The sequence below is a fragment of the Megalops cyprinoides genome, chromosome 8 (assembly GCF_013368585.1).
Source record: "Megalops cyprinoides isolate fMegCyp1 chromosome 8, fMegCyp1.pri, whole genome shotgun sequence".
NCBI classification, from domain to species: domain Eukaryota; kingdom Metazoa; phylum Chordata; class Actinopteri; order Elopiformes; family Megalopidae; genus Megalops; species Megalops cyprinoides.
Window position 1 is genome coordinate 14291507 of NC_050590.1, and position 13718 is coordinate 14305224.

General features: G+C 42.3%; 1 protein-coding gene across 2 annotated transcripts in view; it reads right to left on the bottom strand.

Moving 5' to 3' along the window:
* Positions 1-13718, bottom strand: part of plekhg4 (pleckstrin homology domain containing, family G (with RhoGef domain) member 4) — a 53901-nt gene that overhangs the window by 14384 nt on the left and 25799 nt on the right. For both annotated transcript variants that reach the window (XM_036535629.1, XM_036535628.1), the window contains exons 10-13: positions 12640-12788; positions 7277-7415; positions 6675-6797; positions 6234-6425 (exon numbers count right to left, since the gene is read on the bottom strand). In XM_036535629.1, coding sequence (XP_036391522.1) covers positions 6234-6425; positions 6675-6797; positions 7277-7415; positions 12640-12788 — 603 coding nt within the window. The remainder of the gene's footprint in view (positions 1-6233; positions 6426-6674; positions 6798-7276; positions 7416-12639; positions 12789-13718) is intronic.

Here is a 13718-nt window from a genome sequence, read left to right on the forward strand (position 1 = left end):
AAAGGACTGGGCGGAGGCTGCTTAATTCTCCTCAAGAATTCCTCCTGGCCCGTCCACAGCCATTAACATACACAGAACGGATAACTGTCACAGTGCACACACGGTCAGGTCCACTAATGATTTGTGTGGCTGTGCTAGAGCGCACAACCTCCCTTTTCTGAGCAGGGAGACTTAAACAGGAGTTATGATGATGTAGTCTGCCTTCACCAATCTATTGTTCCTCATCGTTTTGGAGAATTTTTGGTAGGAAAGAGTGGCTTCTGCTTGGGAATACCGATCCTCCCCTCTCTACACAAACTGTGAAACACCCCCTAAACTCTGAGAGGACAACAGCTGTGCTTCCATGCAGCCCAACATCAAACAGAGAGGCCAACACTAAGTTCTGTTAGAGAGCTTACAAAGCAACAGGATGCAGAGCACAACCCACAGTGCAAGTAACCAACAGGTTCTCCTTTGATAAAAAAGGGTGTATTTACAGTGCCTACACTAAAGTTAATAAAAAAAGTCATATTTAAGAAGCCATGCCCTTTTTCAATGCAAATATTTCAAGGCTTTCTTTTTTTAAAAAATATTTTGTCAGTTTGGTTCCGTTATTGCATCTGACTGAGTTGAGTGGTGGTCTCAGTCTTGACCGCCTTTCACAGCAGACAATGTTCTGCTCACCCCTACTGCTGCTGCCAGAAAACACAACCGGATCTCACTCTGCAGTTTACACACACACAAAACACCCCGGGCCACCGGCTTCACACCACAACATGCATCACAATGAAAGAAATGCACAAGTGATCCACACTGATTCAAAAGGAAGGAAGTAAACTAAACAAGCAGCTCAGCAGTAATCCATTCAACTCACTGCGACCAAGTTCGTTTGCCATTATTAGTATTTCAGCACAACATTTAACCTAGCTCAGCCAGTACCCAATACAGAGGAAACCCCATGCTTTCTGCAGGAAAGCGGAATCACTGAGAACAAAAAAGACTGCATAGCCAAGCAAGTCACCCTTGTAAATCACAACACAGCGCAACACTCAACGGGCAAAAAAGCAAACCTGTTTTGTCAATATCTAGAAATTAACCAATTTTCTCAGAATTAGAATCGTTTTGACAGCCAGGCCTCAAAAGGTCCAGAGAAAGAGGCCTACCTGGCCGTGGCTGGGGGCAGCCTCACTTTCGGGGAAAACGGAGGTAATTCCTTGTGCGGCACACGGAGCTGCTGTGGTCATCCTGCACTGGAAGCATACTGAGCCACTGGCGCCCACAGCCCCACACCACACCACCTCCCACTATTCACAGGCAAATGCTAGTCTAAATACCAGATGGGCTAGCCCCAGTAACGGGGGGTTGGGGGGAGGCAGGAGGAGGGGGGGGGAAGTGTCTGTCGCCGGCACTACAAAGCCACCAGAGTGTACAGAGACGGGGGGATGTAAGACTTGGCACTGGAGCGCTACCTGGACTCAATGAGCCCACTGACACAGAGTGGACTGGGGCTGATGGATGGGCAGTGACACTTTTCACAGATCTCACTGGGTCCAGACCTCACCACCCTGCGGTTTAGTATTATACTCTATTGCATTTGATAAATGACTCTGTGGAGAAACTCAAACGCAGCTTAGCACAGGAGCCCCGAACATTAGCAGTGTAACTGCACTGCATATGCTTTAAAAGACTCGCACGTCAAACAGGTGTAGTGACACAAAGAGCGCATGAATGGGAAAGTGGTGGCTTATTGTATCATTACATTTCTGACATCTAATTGCAGTGCCCTTTCACCGCCTCTGCACCATTGTTGCTCAACCACTAGTTTGGCATTCAGATGCAAATGTTCTTCAATATTCAATTTAGGAATAAGTGTGGCGGCAGCTCCACTGAGAGCAGCAGTTGCCTGTGCTCTTTAGAGACATTTAGTATTGATGTCCAGATCAATTCACAGCTGGACAAAACCGTTATTCCACAGCTCATCATATCAATAGGGGATTTTGCAGAGGACATGGGGAATTCTGCAATGCATTCACCACATGCTGCAAAAAATGAATTCAGTAAACTTAAATCTGGAATCTGCAAAGCAAAAATATTCAACCAAGCAACAATACTCACCCAAACATGCTCCTGAATTAGATTCAGTTAAGGATGCTTTCTACTGTGACCTGCCTTATCAGCTCTGCACTAACAATCTAACACTCCCATCTAACACTTATCTCACACTAACACGGAATACATCATGACACTATACCTCATCAGTGAGAGAGCTTTTCAGAGGTGACTTAACCCTTTAATCACCTGACTTAATTGGTGAGAGATTCTGAAGTGAAGGATTTAACTGCTTTTTAAATGAGCTTATCAGGAAGGCAACACAGAGGTGTCATTTCCCTTCCATCTCTCACAAACTACCCAGAACGCTGAAACATTTAACAGCGGCCCAGTGGTGTGGTTAGGCACAAATCTGAGCACAAACATGTTTCTTCCTATAGCCAGGAATCTGCCATACATAGTAAGGCTGATTTCTTGCCTGTCTTCACTTTAAAGTAATGCGATTGCAGTAATCCTATTATTTCTCATACAAAGCCATTTCAAAATGCAGTGCATTCCATTCACTAATGCACCGCATGGCCCTTTTGCACAACGGAAAATATCAAATTCAATTTTTTAAAATATATATTTAAACAATGAAAATGATAACTTACTAAACGCCAAGGCAAACAAGAATGACTAATAGTAACTAAAATGACAAGAACTAAATTGAGTCCCACATAATGTTGGTAAATATGCAGTACAAGTGAATAGGTTTATAATGAAAAAAAGCTTAATTCTGACTAAGTCTGAATACTGTGGACATTCCTAAGATGTTCAGTATAGCCTGGCCAACAAGACACTATCAAAGAAAGAGGTTGCCTTCAGCACAATAAATTCCATTTAACTATACCTGGCAATAATGCTTCTCTAACCCACAAGGGTTATACTCTGAGTCCTCTCACATGCTCAGAAAGAAAAAAAAGACAAATACTAAACTACTCAGCAGTTATTGAAAAAGAGTTTTAGGTTTTTGGTTATCAGTGGCCTTTGTAGTTTCCAGGTCAGATTCATATTTATATTCATGCGTGTTTAATGCACGGTGGCCGGACTGTGCTTAAGTGGATGAGACACTACTGTTGGTTCACATATTTCTCCGTGGCCAGTGGGACCTCAGCTCCCTGTCATCTCCCTTTGTTAACACATCAAGTGTGCGAGGAATCATCTCACTGATTCCCCTCTGCTGCAGCCTGGCCCATCTGCCACGGTAAAGGAGGTCAGGGACTGCACACGGGACAGCCAACAATAACTAACTGCTGCCCGCAGGCCACTTTACAGGAAAAGCAATGGTTAATCAACGCAGGACGGTGCTGCATCACAAAGCACAGCAGCCCAAATCTGATGTGATTCTGAACTGATTGATGTCTCTGGCTCCAGGGTATTGGATCTAGACATATCAATAATGCGTTTGTCACAGAATTTGTGTCACAGGGCCACTGGCTTACAGTCTGTGGCCCTCATCAACACGCTGTGCAACGAGTGACATTTTGTGCAAAACACAAGAAGTTGTTCACGGTACCATTTCTCAGGCTACTCAATCATTCAGTCAACAGACTTTTCATCTTCTGTTCATACCCACTGCTTCCCACCCTTATGTCAACACATGACTCACCGTAAGTGTACCTTTTTAGTCATGCATTTCTAAATAGTGAGGATTAATAATACGTCTCTACTGACATGTTTCACACCACTCACAATAAAGGCTTTTCTTCTTGCTGGACATTATCATAGTCTGGCCTGGTTGCTAGGCATGATGAAGTGACTTTTGCATTCTAAATTTGGACTAGGCTGCTCTATCAATAGTCACAAATTAACAACAGGGTTGGGGTTGGCCTCCACTGCTCCTGCTGTTCAGTGAATGCAGACACAATATGTGCACTCAGACCACAGAGCACTCTGTGAAAGATGAACCGTCCTCAGTGGCACGAGACCAGCACTTTATTGAAAACTGCTCTAATGACACTCTGCACACTATCAGAAAGGATGTGCCAAGGGGGAATGTGTTCAGTACAAACATCAACACTGTACGTTTTTCTTACAGGACACATAACATGTTCATTGGCAAAAAAAATGCTAAATTATAAAATTAAGTATGGTCCCAAACAATCAGAATTCAGAATGGCAAACAAGGTCTGTGAAGCCTGTGCTGAAACTAATGAAGTCAAAGTAAAAATATATACTACAGTAAGAGAAAAAAAATCCACCAAGGAAATAATCTCTATCAAATTACATAATATTTACGGTAAATATATGCATAAAAGTAAAAGTCTAAATCTGACAGATCTTTATTGTAACTGTGATAAGTATAAATATTTAGTGTTTAGTACAAATAATGAATACATGTCCTCTTACAGGCAAAGACATGGTTTAAATCAGACATGTACTTTGTGTTATATGATGAAATCTATCCAGGATTAACATAGCAGTTCAATATGCCAACAGATGGCAAAGAGCCTTCTGCACTCAGAATGCAGCGAGTGTGCATTTAAGGTTAGGAGGGGTAACTGTCTGACAGGGGGAGAAGTATAATTATGCTAATTTCAAAATCTGATACCGGTTAACCTCTCTGACAGCTGTCACGCCCATCAATACGCGGGACAGACTGTCTGCTGAGCGAAAGGGCCACCGTTTACAGCAGCTACTGTTCTCAGAGGACCCGAGTCAACAGTGCTGTACATAAGGAATGAAGGAAAGAGCTTGGAGTGAGTCTCTGTTGGACAGAATCTCTCAGCACATAAAGCATTACCATTTACGAGGCTTGATATTGTTCTGGCGATAGCCCTGGCTGTCAGTCAGTTATTGTTAATACCAGTGGTTTCCACTGATTCCCCCGGTTGAAGATATCCTGAATTCGGGTTGTAAATCAGAGCTACTGAGCAGTCTTGGATCGCCTGTAAAAGCGCAGTCTGAAATGCGCTGCTCCTTGGCCAAGCACTCTGAATTGCAGCCATATGGAACTGATCACCGAACAGTAGTGGAGTGATCTCACTGACACAAACAGCAGCCCCTTTATTCAGTGCCTTTCCCCTCCTGAAACAAAGCTTGCCCTGGTCTCTATATGTCTCCATTAATCATTTTCTGCATTCACTTCAACTGATTGTAGAGCATCTCTGTTTCTGTTAAATATTCTGTTAAACATTCTACAGTTCCATTCAGTTTGAATGAATTGACCTACTTATAATTCAACACATTTTGATTTAATTTTGTCAGGTCCCTACTACTACAAATGATAAATCTTAAACACAGAAAAGTCCATAAAAAACAGCATAAGTGCCATAAAAGAGGCTGGGAGTTGAGTTTCAGGGATTTGAAATATTTTCTCCCTCTGTGACTTGTACAGCCTACTGAATTTTGGAATCGTATGCGTTTCACTCAGTCATCATTGTGACCACCACAGCTCCAGGAAGACAATGGCAGCATACAATATCAACAGATTCTAATTAGAAACCATTCATTGTTAAGGGATTACAGTGAAGTCACATCACTCTAACAAAGCTACAAGACATACCACAAATCCATTCAATAAACAAAACATCCTTAACTTGCATTGACTTTTATTTTTAAATAAAGCTGCTTTGATCTGCACAACACTACAAACTAACATTCAGATAGTTATATTAAGTGATTAAACGCTAAAACCATAACAAACAAGCAGGGTGATTCCTAAGTCTCTCAAGGCACGCAAGTGAAAATGGACCTGGCCTATGCTGTGTCTGCATGTGCACAGTAAGCCATGTCCAACTCACTCTTGGTCAACAGCACTAGCTGTACAATAATACACAATGATAAAACTCTTTTGTGGATCCAAATCCCTTAATCACGATAAAGAAGATTTATCTGGTTTGAGTACTCCATTCCCTTGATGTGCCTCCACAACAGAGCGGTCTCCTTACGAAAGCCACAGAACTTGGAAGCCTTTCCATCCTGTAATCATACAGTGTGGCTGTTTAATTACTGTCTCTATACTGAGTGAATGTGCCTCGCAGGGCTCTTTGCATCTGCCACATCATTTCCATGCCACCTCCAAAGAGGGACAAACAATTACACTGGAAACAGACTTCTTTCAATAAATGAAAGAGTTTAAAAAGTAGACCCAGAGATATCTGGAATCAATTTTGCTCTTGTGTGGGCTGAAAGTTAAACTGCTCTGACTTTTTAGCTCTTACCTTGTCAAAGAACTCGTAGAGTTTGACAGTCTTGTCCACTTTGTCTTTGGTGTCCTCCACCCTCTGGGAGAAGTCCCTGAGGTGCACCCAGAAGGAGCGCACCTTCACCTCGTACACCTGCAGTTCCGCTGAGGACACATCCTCCCACCTCTCCAGCCTCTTCAGCAGGGCCTCCCCGCTCTTACAGTGCTCCTGTAACCAGGGGGAATAATCAGTAACCACGGAAACTCCCTACTCACTGTCCTCTCCCATGCAAAGTGGCTGGTTGAATCGGAAAACACCAAGATCTGAGCCAAAGGCAATTGCTTGGAAGCTTGCCGTGCACTTTTGGATGAATGTTGCCAGTCTTCCTTGCAATAATTCAATTTCATTGTAGTGCACATTTTTAATACCCTCTCTGGCCATATTTTGATACACAAAAGATTTTCAGAGCAGACATACGTATGCAGCGGCGTAGAAGTCTTTGAAGAGGGCCTGTTTTCTGTGCAGCTGTTCCAGGGAATCCTCCAGCTCCCCTAGGGTCTTAAGCCGGTTCTCCCCCACCTGCTCGATCCAGCCTCTCACCTGACCACCCACACACATGCAATCCATATAAATCCTCTCTGTATAAACAGGCAATATCCATATCATATCAATAACCATCAACAACAATACTTTCCTGATAAGACCATTCTCAACAAGCACTGAAAGTTATGAATTCTTTTCATTACTGAGGACACAATGGGCCTATTCACAATGACTTTTCCGACACATGAGCATAACGGGCTGAAAAATTAATGAGGGATGTCTTAATCAGGCATAGCATTACGCAATAAATCCTTGGCTTATTTCTGCATTCTTCCTTTTGTGCAATGTTGTTCGCAGCCAAAGTTAAAGCCTTCATGAACCCAGGCCAGCATTTTTAATTTTTCTTGCCATTGTAAATCCTACAAATCGTCCATGCTTGAAAAAGCATGACACTAATGATTCTAACTGTTGTAAGACTGTGGGCTGTAAACACTACAAAGGGAGTCGGTCTCTCAGTGGCTGGTGCAGTCCCTCACCTCCTTGAAGCCTTCCTCCAGGGTCTTAAACTCCATGATGAACTCCAGTTCCTGGGTGCACTTGTTAGAGAGCATCACCAGCCGGTGCACCAGCTCGTCCACCTGGTTGTAGAGCCTGCTGACCGTCTCGATGGCATCTCTGAAACATGGCAGGCAAACACAGCAAACTCAGCGTCTCTCTCCGTTCAGCCTTGGCATCATATCCCCGGTGAGGTGGATAAAGCATGCAAGGGAGTCATTCATTTACTGCCTTTTATTTATCTGCACTTTCAGATTTGTATCTGAACCTTATTTAGTTTATTTCGTTTTTTAAAAGAACAAAGGAAAAAACTCTTCCTTAGCTGCTCCTTAGCGAAAAAAGAAACATTTAAAAGTTCAATTCTGTAAATAACATGTAACATAATAACAGCCTTCTGTGCTTTCTTTGGATGAACGCAGCTTGAACCACTGTACTGTGCAGTCAGTACTAACAAGAGCTGTCGGAGAAAGGCCCATCCATCACTGGATGTGAGAGGTGGAGCAAGTGTGTGTGTGTGTGTGAGAATGTGCGTGTGCGGGTGAATAAGTGAGAGTGTGTGTGTGTGTGTGTGTGTGTGTGTGTGTGTGTGTGTGTGTGTGAGTAAGTGAGTGTGTGTACCAGGCTGTCGCGCAGCAGTGAGGGAGATGCAGTGCACTGTCACTGACCCTGCTGTCTCACAGGAGGCAGCTGTACTGCCCTCATAACCCTTGTATCAGAAAGCACATGTATGTCTTTCTTCTTCTATGAGAGTTTGTGGGGGATGTCTGCAGCTAATGGCTGGGACACAGGCATTCAAGAATGCAAGATGAATATCATACCATCTCTCAAGTCATAAGCCGCTCATTTATGAAATATTACACATTGTATCTGGAGTGAAACACAACAGTGCACTTTTTCAGTGTTAATCTAATAAAAACTGATGAAGTCTTATTTACTTTTGATGAAAACAATGCAGCTGAAGACTCCGTTAATATATGTTAAGAACTACCACTGACTGCTCAAACATACTGACAGTTTAGGAGCACCACACTTGAGATTCTGGACACAGTGTGCCCCCTGCTGACCAAAGCCCTCTGACACACAGAGGAACATGTAAATGTGTATGCACGTGTACACACACACACACGCATGCACACACACACACACACGCATGCACACACACACACACACACAACACACACACAAACAACTCTTGGGTTACAGTCTCACCCTCACAACACTGACACAAATTGTATCTTCAGATACCCATTACAGTTGTGATCTAAGATTTTTCTCATTAACAGAAACACTTGGTTTTTAATACAATTCAGAGGAAAAAAATCATTCCTTCCTTTTTTCAAACTATGAGGTGAAGAAGGATGAGGGGCACATTTTAATGGGATTGTTTGACAAAGCCACCATTGGTTCAAACCCCTGCCATAAGAATAAGAATAAGAATAAGAATAAGAAATACTTTAAATACTGTCATTTGGATACCTGTAGACTGAAAATATTTACTAAGGGGAATGGAGAAAACTTGCACTATCAATAAAAAAAGATGCAAAAACAGAAAGAAAAACATCTTTGACATATATCAATAAGCCACTGAAATTTCATATCTATGATGCTGGTCCTATGCTGCCCTGCTAACAACACCAGAATCACAGAGAACAACACCCCATTGATGGGCAAACTTTTAGCTCAATTATTATGCAAATTGTTGTGCATTAACTGGACTATTCTTTCAAATACAGTCTTTGTCCGCAGCCTGTGCTGTAAAGCCATTCTACAGCATGTGTGAAGCTATGATATGTGCCAATATATTTTTTTCCTTGCTCTATCCACACGTTAGAGGGGTGGCATAGATTCAAATGAAAAGTTCTGGATGTGTGGATTATGTTGGGGGAAGGCCAGTGGACGAGCAGCAAAGGGTTTCTTTCCCACACTCGTCTAATAAGGGCTTATGGTAAATCAATACTAGATAATGAATTACTTCTTCTCCAAAGGTCTTTCCCTCTGTAGGTTGTTGTCTCTTGTACATTCAATTGTGTGTTTAAGTTCAAAGTGGTTATGTTAACTGCAACTTAAATCATTACTCCTGTATGCTATTGTTGTTGTAATCTTGTTTTAAAACAGAATCATTTACAATAAACTTGCACTTTGGGGCAAAAGAAAACAAGAAAACAGATTAAAAAACAAAAAACAAAGACCTGTTACAGGTACAGGTGAAAAACAACCAAAAACCAAAACAAAACAAAAGAACTCCCATCCATCTTTAAAAAAGCAACATGTGCTGGAAAATAATAAGCAGATGGAGCAGATGTTTTCCCATATTCCAGCCCAGTTTGGGTATGACAGAGATTTTTGGTAGCAATGAATGGTGGCATTGTGGGCGTCTTCCTGCCCACACCCTCATAATTAACTAATTAGTCATCTTCCACACCCTGCATAAACAGTGAGCTTCGTGTGTGACTAGATGTTCCAAAGGCATTCCAGTTCAGGGTGAGAGCCACTGAGAAACACTGAGAGGAGAAAGAGAGACCGTCGGTTAGGACTCATTGATCAAAGTCAGATCACTGTTTAACCGGGCTAGCATCACAATTGCTCCGTTGCAGACTTGCTCTTTTATTTGTTTGGCAAGATGGAAGCTGCTGACCTTGATATTCATAGTAAGTGATAAACTCTGTTGGCAAACACTGAGCTCTTTCTATCCTCGGAAGTGACTCACAGCTTCTAACAAAAAAAATATCTAGCCACTGACTGAGATGTCTGCTGGTGACTATTTGGGCTCCACACTGGTTGCACACACACATCCATACTGACAATAGGAGTGTAAAAAGTGTCTGAAAACAAAACTTTTGGCAGAGGAATCTAATATTGAAACATGAATATCATGAAACAGTGTTCCAACTACTGACACATCAAAGTAGCAATGGACATAGCAAAGCACCTTAAGGCAAACGGCAAACAGCTTGGAACTGTGAGAACCAGTCGGAAGAATGAAATAGCGAACACTTCACTTCAATCCGAAAAAAGGGACCACAACTTTCCACATCAATGCTTAATACTGAGAACACAGGTGGGGTTTTAGTCTGTCAAAACCAGTCATGTCTCAGAGAGATGCACATATCTTCTTCCTCACCTTCTGACAGCTACCATTATTAAGAGGGTTGCAGCTGTGTAATAATTTTACCCCATCTTAAATCACCCTACCCATTCATATATCCACACAAAGCCGCTGCTTCTTTGCCTGTCATTTCCTCAAAAATAAAAGAGCTCGGTCGACACAACCAACCCAGACACTTTAAACAAGTGCTGTCACACCAGGAAAAGGCGAGAGCCAAAGAAAAGTTTTCTCAGAGCTGGGAGAGAGGGTTTTCTCACCGCTAAAGAATGGGAGTGCTTGCCTTTGTGAGACAAGTGGAAAAAAAAATCTCCAGGCTACTGCAGTTAGATAATGCACATTCTTGGTAGAGCACAGGGCGAGGCAGAGAGGTGAGCAGAAGGTGAGAGGAATGAGGCTGTCTAAGAAAACAAATGACCTTCCTCGTGAACTAAACAGGAGAGTTAATCAACGATATAAGACTGAGAAACGTCATTGTTGTGAGTGTTTTTCTTTTGTTTATTGCTTAAGTTTCAGACATACCTGTACAACCAGCTATTGTGCCACTGTCACTACAGAACACTTGTGCTCCTTTACTTTACAACACCCAACAATGACGCCCAGACAGGAAGGGATACAATTACTGCAACAGTTCAGGTTTCATCTTTTTAAACTGTTGTGTGAAACGTTAAAGGATGTTGTTTTAATCAGAGGCAGAGATGTGAAAGAAGGCATGCTGCACGGCAGGACTGACACCTGATTACATGCAATGCTTGCAAGCTGATAGTTATCCCATCGATGAGGGAGACAAAATATGGGTTGCATTATTGTATTACAAAACTTTGTACAGGGTCTTTAAAGAACATGGATAAAGGTAGGACACTGAAGACAAAACAATGCAAGACCTTGGTCTCATGGCAATAGCTGCCCTGTTATGTATTTAGTTTTGGCATTGCCTTGGCAGTGGGTTTATACCAAAGGTTCTCTACTTTCTACCCTTGAAGCCATTGCATAAACAATTGTGTGTTGCATGGATAAAAAGAAAAACAAGTGCTAAGAGATGTTAGACAGAGTAAATATTTGCAGGCCTTCAAGATCATTGTGGAAAGTAAACAGGATGTGGCATTGAATGTGCATGGCACACAAAAACGGCAGTGCAATATCATCAAGTCCCAAATAACACCCAAGGAAATCATTAGCAAGGTCCATCTCATTAAAGAAGAAAGTCTACCAGGAGTTTGGACACACCCCACTTCTGACTACCATTATGCACACAGGTCAATAGATAAGAATGTTCCTCTTTTTATATAACAGAAAAAAATCTTAAGGGGTTTTGCACAGGAAAGGAACTTCCAATTCCTCTTACCTGGCTAACAGAGAAAGCTCATTAACTCAGCTAGATATCAGACCAGACATCTACATGAATAGAATACTGAAGAATACTGGACTGTTCTTACTTAGATAACAAGGCACACCTAATACATTTATTACATAAATAGGGTTATCCAGGTCTTCTTGGTGACATATAGCAGATTCTAATTTTACATAAAGATGTTTAATTTGCTATAGCTAACAAACTTTAAATTGCGAGCTACATTACATTTCACAGCATTTCTGGCACATCCTATGCAGTACAGCCATATATGAGAATGGAGGTTATGATGAGTACAGGCTACTAACCCCACCTAGCCTCACAATTTTGCCTATAGCCTCAACTCTAGAATATAGCTGGTTAATGAAGAAAGATGCAGAGAAAACTGCAACAACAATAGCTACTGATACAAAGCCATGTGTCCAAGTCTTTGTGCCTGACAATGTCTTTCCACTGTAATGCAGCCAAATCCTTACTCTGCAAAACCAAGATAAAAGCTAAAAAGACAAGATAAAGATGAAAAGGAAGCCCAAAGATTCTTGTTAGCCTACCTCAAAACCTTTTTTCAGCCAGTAATGATGTTACTGAAAAGGCACAGTTACATAAGCAAATGTAGGCCTGCACAGCACTGGTGCAGGCTGCTAATTTGACACTTACTTGGAAACACTGCTGCCTTTGCATGTTCTTTTGAAAACCTCATTACTTTAGTGCTTCCATCCCTTTTATTTCTTTCAAATGTTTAGTATTGTATTGCTCAGGTGTACCATTTCTTCTCCAAAAAGAATCTAGGTCAAGCAAACAGCCAAACAACCAGCTGTGACCTAAAAAAAAACAGACTCATAAAAGAGAAGCTCACAGGACAGAGGAAACAGTTCTGGATAGCAGCCTACCTGTAGTCCTCAGTGAGACTGACGCTGGATTCCTCCTTCCTGAGGCGGGACAGTGCGGCTCCTCCCTCTAGCTGTAGTCGCACCAGCCTGCTGTCCTCCAGCACGCTGCGCATCAGGTCCCTGTACCTGCACAGTAACACCTGAGCTTCCTGGGGAGACAAACAGCACAAATCAGCCCGTCCTCCTCAAAAACTCCACCTGAATCAGTCCCAACTGGTTAACTGGGTTGATTTGCATTACTCCCCCAGGGGTGGCAAAGTAACCTTCTAGACAGTAACAACACTTGGGAATGTACACTGCACTCAGGATGTGACCTTAAAAGCCTGTCAGCTAAATGGATACTGTTGCTCCATTTCCCTGAGGCAGCCTGCTAATGTAGGCTGTTTCAAGACAACGTATGTTGAAAAATAATATATGTGGAATATGTGGAAAGATTTTGCACCAATGCATTATTTCTGACAGTATGAGCAGCTCTCAGAAATAGTGAAAATTTGTGGTGATAAAATTATATTAAATTAAACCAATAAAGGAAAAATATCTATGATAGCCATTTAACTAGCAGGAGGAGGATTGTTCATCTGAGACCCTCCAACCTCAGTTTAATGTGTGGGTTGTATGCACAGAGTCCTGGTGCTGCTGATGGAATACCTCAATTCATGGGGGCCCCTTAATCCTGAAGAGTGAGCTCCTTGGACTACTGAGTGAGTGAGGGCTGGAGACAAGGGCACACAAGCTCAGACAGGCCAGCCTGTTTGCTGTCTGTCCAATTTTCGGTATCACCAAAACACACCTTCTGAATAGGTGAGGGTTCGTGGTTAAGTGCTTGTCACACCATAAGAAATCGATACCTGATCAACAAGCCCGTTTCCTACAGCCAGACATCAAAGGCCATTTGCTGAAAGCCTGTGACTCCAGCTCTGCTGCAGAGAGATACACATTCCCTTGGGCTCCCTTTACAAAGCCCCTCCTGTTAATTATCTATCCTCAGGAGACAGCAGAGACGCTTTGTGTCTTGCAGTGACCCACACTGACATTCAAAGGTCGGCTAAATTGTGTAAAAAATGTCTGAAATGTAACTA